This window comes from Narcine bancroftii, chromosome 1 (assembly GCF_036971445.1).
Source record: "Narcine bancroftii isolate sNarBan1 chromosome 1, sNarBan1.hap1, whole genome shotgun sequence".
NCBI classification, from domain to species: Eukaryota; Metazoa; Chordata; class Chondrichthyes; order Torpediniformes; family Narcinidae; genus Narcine; species Narcine bancroftii.
The window spans coordinates 46,237,155-46,250,950 of record NC_091469.1 but is presented as its reverse complement, the minus strand read 5'-3'; the positions used below and the strand labels follow the sequence as shown (position 1 = coordinate 46,250,950).

At 40.4% G+C, this 13,796-nt stretch overlaps 1 protein-coding gene across 1 annotated transcript in view; it reads left to right on the top strand.

The window, feature by feature from the left end:
• kcmf1 (potassium channel modulatory factor 1) overlaps positions 1–13,796 on the top strand; it is a 132,192-nt gene that overhangs the window by 110,214 nt on the left and 8,182 nt on the right. Inside the window, exons 5-6 of the mRNA XM_069925718.1 lie at positions 2,290–2,464; positions 11,324–11,606. Of these exons, the coding sequence (XP_069781819.1) occupies positions 2,290–2,464; positions 11,324–11,606 (458 nt within the window). The remainder of the gene's footprint in view (positions 1–2,289; positions 2,465–11,323; positions 11,607–13,796) is intronic.

Here is a 13,796-nt window from a genome sequence, read left to right as displayed (position 1 = left end):
ACCGTCATAATTTTGTATACCTTGATCAAATCTCCCCTCATTCTTCTATGTTCAGAGTACATGCATGACATCACAAACCACCCTGAGATTCTTTTACCTGCGGGCGAGACAGAGTTACCACTTATTACTAGTACAAAAAGAATCTATGCAGCATTTGCATGTAAACAAATAAACTGTAAACAGATAATGAATGTAAACAAACTGCAATACAGAGAGTATTTTTAAAAAATCAATGAAGTTTAAAAGTAATTCCTTAAATTAGTCCCTAATTGAGTTTGTTGTTGAGGAGTTTGATGATGGAGGGGTAGCGACTGTTCCTGAACCTGGTGGTGCAAGTCTTGTGCCACCTGTACTTCTTTCCTGTTGACAGCAGCAAAAATACAGCATGTGTTGGGTGGTGGAGATCTTTGATGATTGCTGCTGCTCTCTGATGACAGCGTTCCCTGTAGATGTTCTCAATAGTGGGGAGGGTTTTGCCTGTGATGACCTGGACTATGTCCACTACCTTTTTGAGGACTTTACGCTCAGGGATATTGTTGTCCCCATACCAGACCATGATGCAGCCAGTCAGCACATTTTGCACCACACATCTGTAGAAATTTCCCTGGGTTTCTGGTGTAATAATAAACCACTACAAACCCCCCCTTGAAGCCGAGGTGCTGATGTAATTTCATCACAATGCCATTAGTGTGTTGGGTTCAAGAAAAATCCTCTAAGACAGTGACACCCATGTATTTAAATTTGCTTACCCTCTCCAACTCTGATCCCCCAATAATCGCTGGGTTGTATACCTCTGGTTTTTCCTTCCTGTTTTGGTGATATTGAGTGCAAGGTTGTGTTGTTGGTGCCCCATTCAGCCAGGAGTTCAATCTCCATCCTGTATGATGACTCAACACCTTTCTTTATACAACCCACTATCGAGGTATCATCGGTAAATTTGTAGATGGTGATATTGTCGTGCCCAGCCACACAAACGTAGATGTAAAGTGAGTAGAGCAGGGGGCTAGAAACCCAACCCTGTTGTGCTCCTGTACTGATGGAGATTGTAGAGGAGATGTTCTCATCAATCCTCACTGATTATGGGTTGGAAGTGAGGAGATCCATTTACACAGTGAAGTGTTGAGTCCCAGGTCTTGGAGTTTGCTGATCAGTTTTGAGGGGACACTGGTGTTAAATACCAAACTGAAGTCAATAATGATCATCCTGATTAATGCATCCAGGGCTTTGTGTAGAGCCAGTGAGATGGCATTCGCTGAGACCTGTTGCTACGATAGGTGAACTGGAATGTATCCATGTAACCACTCAGGCAGGAGCTGATATACTTCAACCCCAGCCTTTCAAAACACTTCATCACTCTTGATATAAGTGCTACTGGCCAATAGTTAAGGCCAGTTACTATACTCTTCTTGGGGGCCTGTTTGAAACAGTTGGGACCATGTCCTGCTAGAGTGAGATTTTGAAGTTATCTATGAATACATTGGTAGGTTGCTCTTAATCTACCTGTAGATGCCTTTAGGATTTTCCTTCTCCTTGCCTGCCAAAGTGGCCTTGTGTCTTTTAGCCCTCCTGATTTCCTCCTTGTTTTTTTTTCTTGCATTTTTAAACTGCTCAAATGCCTCATTGCTGCTTGTTGCATGTATCTACTCTATACCACTCTTCTTAGCCAGATCCTCAGTATCCCTCAAAAACCAAGGTTCCTTATGTCTGTTAACTTTGCCTTACAGGAACACTTACAAATACTGTACTCTCAAAATTTCACCTTTAGAAGCCTTCCACCTACCGAGCACATCCTTGCCAGAAAATGTTTCCCAAATCCAAGCTTTCAAGATCCTTTCTCATTGTGTCAAAATGGGCTTTTCTCCAATTTAGAATCTCAACCTGAAGACCAGACCTATTCTAAACCATATTAAATCTAATGGCATTATGATCGCTGGACCCAAAGTGTTCTTCTATACATACTTCTGTCACTTGTCTGGTCTTATTCCCTGATATTGCATTCTCTAGTTGGTCCCTCAATATAGTGATTTGGAAATCTATTAAGTGGCCTGTAATCATTGTCCTCAGTAAATTGGTTTAGTTCTTTTTTTTTTTAAATGTTCTTATTTTTGTCATTTTTACATACAAATTCCTGAGTGAATTTTTATTCTGCATCTTGAATTTTTTAGTGATGATTTGAGAATTCCATCAGTGAATTTCCATTACAAAGACTGCCATAACATGAGGGTATATGCAAATGATTTCAAAAATGTTTATTTGTTGGATTTATGCATTTCCTTAATGATTATTTATGATGAATCCAGTGGCGTTCGACACGTACGTAGGATGTTTCATCCTGGCCGAGGCCTTGGAGGACCACGTGCTCGTAGATCAAACATGCACTTTACTAGCAGTTCCACTGGCGGACTTTCGTCCTCACAAAGTTCATATTCTCCGAGCAATAGGGAAGCAATGGATCCAATAGCTGGTAAGTTTAAATTTTTCATGATGGGATGTGATAATAGGAATGTAATTGCACAACACCATCCTGATAAGATAAAAGAGACTGCAGATGTTGGAATCTAAAAAAAAAGCAGTTCTGCAAGAACTGTAACATCTGTGGAGATGACCAATGTTAGGCAGAGGTGTGAAGGAAATAGCAGTTTGTGGGTGATGGATGGAGTCGACAGGGAGGGGACGATGGCAGTTTGAATCAGGATGAGGGAGGTGAACAATGTGATGTGTACACCTGGGATGACCACATCAAAGGTTTCACTTACCTGAAATTTGAAAATTGAATGTTCATACCATTTGGCTGCACTTAATTATACCAATCTAGAAGATTCAAGATTTTTTTTGGACATATAATAAAACAGAAAATGTGACATTAAATGAAATTTCCTTCAGTATACCGTAAGGCAGAAAAAGATTCACTCTCAGCAACAATTGCCCAGCACCCCTAACAGCCAAAGAGAGTCCCCTAGAGCAGGGGTGTCAAACTCAAATTCACGGAGGGCCAAAATTAAAAACTTGGACTAAGTCGAGGGCCGAACTAAATATTTATTGAAAATTTTCAACAACATCTGCATGTTTTCTCTTCTTGCAACATATATAATGTTAAACTTTAGGATATAACTTTAGGAGGATAATGTTACAGGTCAGGAGTAGGTAGCTCAAGTTCACCCTTTGCTTGATCTGAGGGAAACATATTTGGTCCCTGTGGAGATGTCGTCAGCATTCACAGGCTGTGTCCATTTTGGCCTGCATCAGGACTCAGCATTTCCTGCTCACTCCTCAGGCTCTAGGCCTCTATTCACCCTCGACTCACTATCCCTCTACCTGACCAGTCCTTTACCCAACCTCTACTCACCCCTCACTCCACTCGCTCTGCCTCTACCCACCCCATCCTATACATGCCCCTCTACTGCCTCTCCCCTCAACCTGTTCCTCCCTCTACCCGTCTCTCACCCTCTAATCACCCCTCCCCTACTCGCCCTGCCACTCCCCTTTTACCTCTTCCCTATCCACCCCTCCTTCTACTCATCCCTCCCTCTAACTGCCCCTCGCACCACCATAACTTCCCCTGCCCATTACTCCTCACCTACACCCTCTGCCCACCCCTGCTTACCCACCCACTCAGGCCCAGCGCACTGCCGATCAGCCTTTGCGGAACAGCGGGGGCTGTGCGCAGCCTGCCATGTCCGTCGCGCCGACAGGAAATCACAGGCGCTAGCCAATCCGCCGCACCACTCGACAGGTGGGAGAAGTGACTGGTTGTGCGGGGAGCCTTCCATCTGGCTTGCCGGCTGATGACATCGACAGACTTCTCATGTTACAATTTTGTTTTCCCCGTTCTCAAAGTTTGCACGGTCAACCTGCAACACTCTTGCTCCCTCCGCGTCCCGTGGATCTATTGCCCGGGTGTTGTTAGGATTCCCAGCAGAAGGTTTGTGGAACTTTACCATTCTGGATTCCTTTTTGAGAATGTTCTGGCCATCTTTTAAGGGGGGTGGTTTTAGGGGGGAGGGGATAGTTAGGGGGTGGGGAAGGATGTGCAATGAAGGGGGAGGATGGTGGGGTGACATTACCAAAAAACAGCATCGGCTCTCGCTGCAGGGCGGGCCACCTCTAATACATTTTTGAAATGATCTTGCAGGCCAAATATAATTATATCGTGGGCCAAATTTGGCCCGCGGGCCAGAGTTTGACATGTGTGCCCTAGAGTAACTGAATGTCCATGGCTTCGCCTTCAATGCTGTCACACCATTAATCCAAACCCTGAGCTCCAGGTGCGCACCTCTGGCACAATAGAAAACCTTCAGCACCCTTGACATCCTCTCGCATGTCATTTGTGATACCTGATACCCTCACAGCCAGTCTTGAGCCAGTTTCCAGCAGTTCGTAGCCTGGCGTGCATCCCTTGACTGCAGTCGCCTGCAGCTTGTGTGGCCCTGTAACTCCTCGAGTCACCAATAGCTCGCTGCCTGTGCTTTCTTTAGCCTCAGCATCTCACTGGACTGCTGCGTTGGCCATCGTCCTGTACATCAACTCCTCTGCTTCTCCTCAAATGGGGGTGGTGTGCCATTTCTGGTGCCCTGCACCAATCCTCTGTTTCCCCAGAATCTGCAGCTCCTTGTGGCAGCTGCTGATCATAACGTCGTCATTTCGGGACCAGACCCTATGTTTGCAGGATTTTAAAATAAACCACTGTTGTCGTCTTTAAAGCCTGTACAGAGCCGACAGCAATCAGACAGGGTGGATGGACGGCGTGGGGTAGCAATGTGTCTTCGCTCCCCTCTCTCCATGGGATTGCGGCAGCACTGCCATTGCAGTAGCTCTGACAGCACAACCTTTTTTACAGTAGACCAGTTTGGAAAAAGTAGAGCCTTTTACCTGGAAGATGGTAGACGAGAAAGTGAAGGGAAAAGTGTAATATCTCTAGTTGCAGGATAAAGTATTAGGGAGGAGGAGTCATGAGTGGGTGAGGGAGTGGAGAAGAGAGCAGTCCCTGTAGAAAGGGGCAGAGAAGATGTGATGTGTGGTTGAATCACATTGGAAATGGCTGAGGATTATCTGTTAGGCTGGTGGGATGAAAATGAAGACAAAGGAGCTCTCTTGCTGTTCTACACTGGGAGATTGTGGAGTGAAGGGTTGATGATAGACGTGTGGGAAATTTAGGAAGTTCAAGTGAGCTTTAGCAGAGAGAAAACCATGCTTCTGACAGGAATATGACAGTTCAGGAGCCTTGGGAGAATCTTTATTGAATAAACAAATACAATGGAGTCAAAATTGGAGGCAAGGTGGGAAGAGTTATAATCAAAGTAGCTTTCTAAGCTCATGGGTTTAGAAGATGTCAATGCTGACTCTTGAGATAGAGCCAGAAAGGGAAGTGTTTGAGGTATATTTTAGTGTATTTGAGGGAGGGGATAACTTGGTATCTACAAATTGTCAAGTCCTGCACAAGTACAGGACAAACACAATTGTTGATGTAGCAGGGAATGAGTGGGGGGTGGGGGGTGGATGGAATGCTGGAATGGATTTGAAACAAGGACTGTTCCATGTAGCCAACAAAAAATGGTTCAACTTGGAAGTGCCTGAATGTCCATGGTCTACCCTATTGATTGGCAGAAAGGAATCAAGCAGTCGTTGAGGGTAAGGATGAGGGTTAGTGGAGAGGAACTGGTTGGAACTTGTCCAAGAAAGAAACAGAAGGTCTGAATACTTACTGGCCAACAAAAAATGGTTCAACTTGGAAGTGCCTGAATGTCCATGGTCTACCCTATTGATTGGCAGAAAGGAATCAAGCAGTCGTTGAGGGTAAGGATGAGGGTTAGTGGAGAGGAACTGGTTGGAACTTGTCCAAGAAAGAAACAGAAGGTCTGAATACTTACTGGATGAGGGCTCGAAGTGTATAAGAGACTATATGTCCATAGTACAAGTGAGCTGGTTAGAAACAGGGAACTAGAAGTTATCAGGGTGGAGAGCTTGAAATGTTTCTTGAATTTAAGTGGGAAGGGACTAGACAAGGGGTAACAGAATGAGGTCTAGGAAACAATGAGTTGAATGGGGCAAGTGCAAGCGGAAAGAAAGGGTCTACCAAGGCAAGTTAAACAAAAAGTCTGCAGAAGGTGTAATTAGAGTTTACACAAAAATGCTGGAGATACTAAGCAAGTCACGCAGATTCTCTACATTTTGTAAAGGTATGAGCAAAAAGCAGACAGGCAACTGAATAAAAGATGGAAGCTGGCAGTATGGGGATGGGGGACTGAGGCTATGGATGGAATGCGATGAGATCTGTTATAGGGAGATGGTGGTTACGTGTACATTAATGAGTCATTGTCTACGTGAAGATATGAGTTATATCACAGACCAGCAGCAATAGAAATTCACCAAGATAGTTAATGTTTTTCTAAAGCAATATATTTATTAATAAACTACTAATAATATAACACATTATTTAAATCAACCCCAGCTATGCCCGAATGTACTTGTGGTATATGTGGGATACCCAAACCATTCTAGAAAGTCATTCCAAAATGCAGTCTGTGTTGAATTGCAGACTTTTAAACTGATACCCAGAAGTAATTATGAAGGAATGGGAGAGACTAAGCAACCGGACTGCTAAAAACTCACAAATCCTTGTTGAGTTTCTTGCTGAAAAATATCCTTTTGGACAAATGGTTGCAAAACTCCCCTTTTCCTTGCGTAGGGGAAACAAAACATGAATTCCATGATGCTTCCACGACCCAGGTACAGGTCAATCAAAGTGACCTTTCCTTTGGTCACGGTGTGGTTTAATAATTCCCCTGACAGGGAGAATCAGCCAAATTGTCCATTTCACACAGTGCCACTCCACCTCAGTGTTTCATAGATGGCTGATGGTCAATAATGAATGCCATTTCATATAGTGTTCCACTCACGTGATTCTCTCCACCTGTGTCCCTGGATTAGGCAACAAATGTTCTTTCTCTTCCTCCAGAGTATTAGCTTTGGGTATAGTCTGTACTAGATGTTGCCACCTCAGTCTCTCTACAGCTGCGAATAGTTGCAGCGGTACTAGCCCTTAAAGTGATACTCATACGGGAGCTTGTAATAGTCAGAAGCCTGCCATCTGGCCTCTGCAAGGAAGAACCTTGTCCCAGACTACCACGTTGTCCCCTTTGTTTGCATGTTTGATCACAAGGTTGGAATTGGTCTAAAATAAGTGTTGAGATGCAAATTCAGAGATGGTAAATTCCTAATAAAGCATGATTTTGAGATTCTTGAATGCAATATGCTGATAAATTAATATATATTTTAATAAAACAATTCAATTTGTATTAATTACAACCAAAAGTATTAGGAATTACTTTATTTGCAATTTTTTTTTATAAATGACCTCTACATAGCGAAATTGCACACAATTGAGAGGCAGGATTGCCAATCTGGTGATTAGAGATGAAATTTTTTCATGGTTACTGGGCAAGTTAAAGACATCTGGAAATTATTTTACTAAATACAAAATATAAAATAAAGACCATTGATAATAATAAATTAGGACAATAAAATTGTAAAAATTCACATAGATCACCTTGAAAATCATGTGCTGAATTAATGAACATTCTCAATGATTGGAAAATACATTGCATTCCTTTTTGATTGTTTAATTTCCCCTCTTTTTGTAAAACTGGCTAGGTTGAGTGTAATTACTCGGTTAATGAATTGCCAAGTCCTTTGCATTTATGTAATTCTTCACCTTTGTCTCTTTTGCCACACTACATTTGTATCTTAGCAGGCTTGCCAGCCTCCGGCAGCCAATTTAATAAATTTGAAGTTCTGTGTTTTAAAAGTTGAACATTTAGAAAAATATTTGTTGTTCTTCAGTTGTGCAATGCCTCAATAAATGGTATAAATTCTGTATTGAAGTTCGCAATGGTATTTCACTAATGCTATAAACAAATGATCACTTTTCTGTTCCTGTTGCCATGTGTCATATGGAGCCATGAATTGCTTATTCAGTGAACTCTGGAAATAATTTTTACTATCCCCCAGGATGTATAGGGATATGAATTATTGGCTTTTTAAGAGACTGTCCACAAATAAGAGAATTGGATTTGTATTGTGCCTTTCATTCTAAAATGCTTTACAGACAAATAAATATTATTTAGGGTAGTAGCAAAGGATATATATTAGGATATTGAGGAATTCCTGCTTCTCTTAGTGGTGTCATGGTTTCTTTCCTTTCACTTGCATGCTTAGGTAGGACTATTTTAAATATAGTACTTTTGATGTTGTGGATTTTCTTCAGTACTATATTGTTCCATCAACTAGATTTTATGCTGAAGTCCTTTAAATAAGCCTGGAACATGCAACTTATGAACTTGAGTGTTAAAATTGGAATTACAGGAGATGCTGGTCAAGGAATATATCCTCTCCTCATAGTAAAAAGCTCTCAATCTGAAGTACCCATTTTCTTACACAAAAAAAGTTTGCAGTCACTTTTTTTAATCATTTGATTCAAATTGCCAAGCATAATGTTGAAGTTGTTCCTTTGAAGTTCTCAGGTTTTCTTACTATTCTGAAGTATCAGTCTCTAGATGTGATGTTTTTCTTGCACTCAGAATTTAGTAGGCCTCATGTCAATCCATGCCAACTCCTGGAATTGTATCCAGAACTGAAGGGGTTTTACAGTGTTGCTTTCAGGACTCTTGCAACTTGATCTCTAAGCTAATCACATTTGCTGATGTGTGACCTTTTCCATCAATGTACCTGTCTAAATTCCTTTTGAACTTTACAATTGTACCTGCTTCTACCATTTCCTCCACCAGCTAGCTTCATATTACACCAGATTCTGTGCAAAGAAGACGCATCTTGGGTCCTTTTTAAAGGTTTTTCTCCTTACATTAATTTTCTTCTAATTTTAGATTTCTACTCTGGTGGTTGGGGAGGGGGGTGGGGGGGGGGGAGTGGTAGTGGTGAGGAATGCTTCAGGGAGAAAAGCCCCATCCTCTCCTTATATTCAAGCCTACCAGTCCAGGCAACATTCTTAGGAATCTTTTCTGCACACTTTCCAGTTTAATATTTCTTGGTGGCCAAAACTGTTTATAATACTGCAAGGTCAGTCTCATTAATGTCTTTTACAGTTGTAAAATTACATCCATGCTCCTGTACTCAGTACTTGACTGATGAAAGCGAGCATCTCTTCAACCACCTTTTCTACCTCCTTTACCTCATTAGTATAGCTGACACAAAGGTGGATCAAGCACTGATTCCTGTGGCACACCACTGGTCAAGAGGCTTAGAGTGTAAGTAATATCCCTCCACTACCACCCTCTGTGTCCGATTATGAAGCCAATTCATCTCATTCATAGATATAAGCCCCTCATTTTATTTTTCTATCCAGACATCAGCTTTGAGCTCTTAAAGAAATGGAAAGAATTTAACTTGACAAAGCAGATACTATGGAAGAATCGGTATAATTTTAATCTATGACATCCAGCAATATTAAAAGTTTTTATTTCCGGGGAAAGAAATAGACTGTTCTCAGACCCGAAGGATGCCCAATACTTTGCTGAACAACTGCTGAACGGACAATAAAATGAGAAGTATTAAAAAAAGACTTTCAAAACATTGTATAGAGATGAATTGTAAAGATAATATTGTAAATATTAAGTTGAAGTTTGAAAAAGATAGGGGAAAAAGATAAGAAAAAAATTTTGTTACATTTTTGAAAAATATATAGTGTTTCTCTGAGGGGGCTAGGGAGAGGAAAAGAACTACTACCACAAAATCTGTTGACGCTTATGGTTATTACCGCAACCTAAATAGATAAGGGTATTGTGGTTGTCTGGGAAGGAGCCAAAGACGAACCAATACAGGGGGGACTTTCATTATTTTGGATAGGAATATTTTATGTGTTAATTTTAATAGGAGTTTCCAGGATAATTTGTTTTTTAACTGTATTGTAATGTACTGTAATGTGCAAAAATAATTTTAAAAAATATTGGGGAAAAAAGAGATGGAAGAGTTGAGGAGGTGAGAGACAATTGAAAAAAGAGGTACATTAAATTTCATGACTAAATATTAATGGAATACACAACCAAATTAAAAGGAAGAGGTTACTGACATTACTTAAAAAAGAAAAAAATAGACATTGCTTTTGTGCAAGAAACACATTTAACCGAGATAGAACACAGTAAATTGAAGAGAGACTAGGTCGGCCATGTTGTGGCATCATCATACAATTCAAAATCCAGGGGAGTAGCTATATTAATCAACAAAAATCTACCAATCAGCATAAAAGAAATAATAACAGATCCAGCAGGTAGATACGTAATGACAAAGTGCCAGATTTATTCTGAATTTTGGAATTTACTAAACATCTATGCACCTAACAAAGAAGATCTGTTATTCATGCAAAACATCTTCCTAATGATAGCAGATACACATCTTGCTTGGAGGGGATTTCAACTTCAACTTGACCCAATGATGGACAAAACTGGGAAGACAATTAACAATAAAAATAAAGTAACTAAATTTACACTAAAAGCAGTTGAGGATATGAAGCTAATCCATATATGGAGGAAACAACACCAAAAAGAGAGAGAATATTCACACTACTCAAATAGACACAAGACCTATTCAAGAATTGACATGTTTTTGTTACAGCACAGATCCAAGGAAGAGTTTAAAAAAAAACAAAAAAATAAAGCAAGATTATTATCAGATCACTCTCCCCTGTTATTAACAATTGAATTAGAGGATACCCCACCAAAGACGTATAGATGGAGACTAAATCCTACACTGTTAAAAAGACAAAATTTCAAAGAATATATTGAACAACAAATTAAAATATACTTCGAGATGAATATGGAATCAGTAAAATATAAATTCATTCTATGGGATGCAATGAATGCCTTTATTAGAGGACAAATAATTAGCTATACGACTAAAATTAAAAGGAATATAATCGGAAAGTAGGAAAAGAGATAACAATCATAGAAAAGGAATTAGCAGAAAGAAGGTACAGAGAAAAAGAGAGAACTGACAGAGAAAAAATCATTTTAGGAATAATTTTGATTAAGATTTTCTATAACCTCTTCAAAGTATTTGGAACTTTCCTCAAATGTGGTGCTGAAAACTAGTTGCTTTATTCTGATAATGGCTGCACATGGTTATTACACAAATTCATCGTGAATTCTTTGCTGTTGTGTTCCATGCCTCAGTTTATAAAGCCAAGAACAACCAAACTACTATCTTTCTTTCTCTACAGGTGCTGACAGATCTTCAATGTATGTTCTAGCATTTCCTATTTTTCTTTGACAATTTATCAACCTGCTCTTAAATAATTTATTTGTATTTGTTGCAGAACTGTTATCGCAATTGTCGGGTGTGAGACGTTCTGCTGGAGGACAACTCAACTCCTCTGGTCCATCTGCTTCTCAATTACAGCAGCTGCAAATGCAGTTGCAGTTGGAGAGGCAGCAGGCACAGGCAGCACGACAACAGCTGGAGTCTGCACGTAATGCAACAAGACGCACCAACACAGGCAGCCTCAGCACCACAGTCACACAAACTACAGTGACTAACAACACAATCACCACAGAAAATAGTCACCAAGCATCCCAAAATTCCCAGTTCTTGCTCACAAGGTAAGAGAGTCTATTGGAGTAACCATTTTAAAAGATTCTCACAAAACATTTTTGCCTTGTGCAATAAAATAAACCTTAAACATCAATTTTACATTTTCTTCTCCCTCATTTTGCAGTTGTATTTACATAATTTGATGTTTTTTTTCCCCCAATCTATTTTCTACATTAAGTTGTGAATAGAAACACTCATGTTAATTGTCAGCAGTAGTTTGACAGATGTGCATGATGCTTTTTTGTTTATTAAATGTGCTGTTTAAACAGAGATAAAATGCTGTTCAAATCAACCAGCATCTAGGCTGTAGGAGATACAAACCCTGAACTGAATCTGGTAATCTGATTTTCATTGCAATTAGCCATACTCCATACCTTATTGCAACAGCAGGAGGTGCAGCAATGATCCCAGCCCTGTTTTATGTATGAAATCCAAATTGGGGGTTTTGTTTTCTCTTGGAACAGTTAACAGTTCTTCTCTGCTTTTCTTTTTCAATGCTCCTTAAAGCCATTTTGCACAGAAACTGTAGAAGGAAATGTTAGATGCTATTCCTTTACCCTCTCCCAAAATGTCTGAAATTAGGTGATAGCTTTGCCACTAAAAGGTTGTTAAACATTCGTTGTGGTCTGATCATTAGTTCTGTTTATTTATCTTTTTGATTGAATTTTCAACAGACCCCATTCCTCCTGGTGTCTCACATTTAAAGTTCTTCCCTTGGTATTGTTTATCTTTTCCGCAGACACTGTTCCTTTCAGGTTAACCCGTCACCTGCAGTATTGGACCTGTCTCAATTTTTCCTGAGGGGATCTGTTTGGATTGAGGATGATTTTCTCCACATAACTTCAATTGATGAAACCAGTATAGGATCTGAAGACACAGGCACGGCTCGTGTTGGAGGTGCTTGATAGAAGAGGGAGAAAGGTGGGGTTAGTGTGAAAGGTGGTGTGATCTTTTTGACATTTTACTTTGGGCTTCTGCACATGCATGCTCCAAATAAGTGGATGCAATTCTCAGTGCTATCCCAAGTACTTATTTTTCATTTTAAATGGTGATGGATGAGGAATTTCCCCCAAGTTGATGTATGTTAGATTTTTTTTCATAGACACTTGATTCCTAGTAGTTGTATATGGACCCAAATGGCTTTAGATTCATTGCATATATTGTGCTATGATGGCAGGTGAGTAGGATGTCTCTTCTTTTACTGGGCACTTGTGCACCAAGATTCACTAACTCATCTGCAGAGTACTTTGGGAGATAGCAGTAGATGAGCATGGGGTGGGTAGCTGCAGATAGTTACAAGGTTTTCTTGAAAAGTGTGGGGTGCTGGAAAAAGCATTACGTTTTGGGAAATATATCTGCTTGGAATGGCGGGTGGATGGGCCTATTGGCAGTCAGAGAGGAGCCCTGATAATGACAAGAAGCAGTGTTGGTGGTCATTCTCCAGGAGACGAGCAACTCGAAGTAGATTTTTGGGTAAGTGTGGCTGAAACTGAGTTTGAAGTTTAGTGAAGGAAAGGCATTACTGAGGGAGGCAATCAAGAGAAGAGACTGAGATAGGAGATCAGGAGGAAGAGTTAATAATGGAGGTTGTGTCCAGGAGAGGGCTAAGGAAAAGGATGTGGGTATGTGTGTGTTAAAATGCACCAATGTGTGCTTGGAATATTTGGGTCTTCATACAAGTGTGTGCTTAATCTATGTAGAAGAGTTTGGCCTCTAATTGGATCTCTTGCCTTTGAAACAAGATCTTGTTCTGTCAAGGCCACGTGGTAGCTGATGTGCAAACGCCACCCGTTAGGATTCATAGCCATCTTTCATTCAAATAGGTGTCGAAGCAAGTTATCCTTGATTCCAAGAGCCTCCCTGAATATTTTCGCTTGTTTTTTTTATTCCTGCTCCTTAAGAGTCTCAATGAAGTGTCCTGACCTGAAACCTTTGACCATTTCTATCCATGGACACTGCCTAACCCACCGATCCTCCAGTTTCTTTTTGTTCACTCAAGTTTCTAGCATCTACAACTTCTGTTTCTCTCCTCCCTGCAAACCTCATCTTTAGATGTCAACTAAATTTTAGTCATTGACTATTTTCATTTGTTCCCTGTGCCCTGCTGGATAACCATCTTCCTCTTGAACATTTCCACTCCTCTTAAGTATGGTTCTTTTGTAGAGTAAATAATCTGACAATTCCTTCTGCTTTTGTCT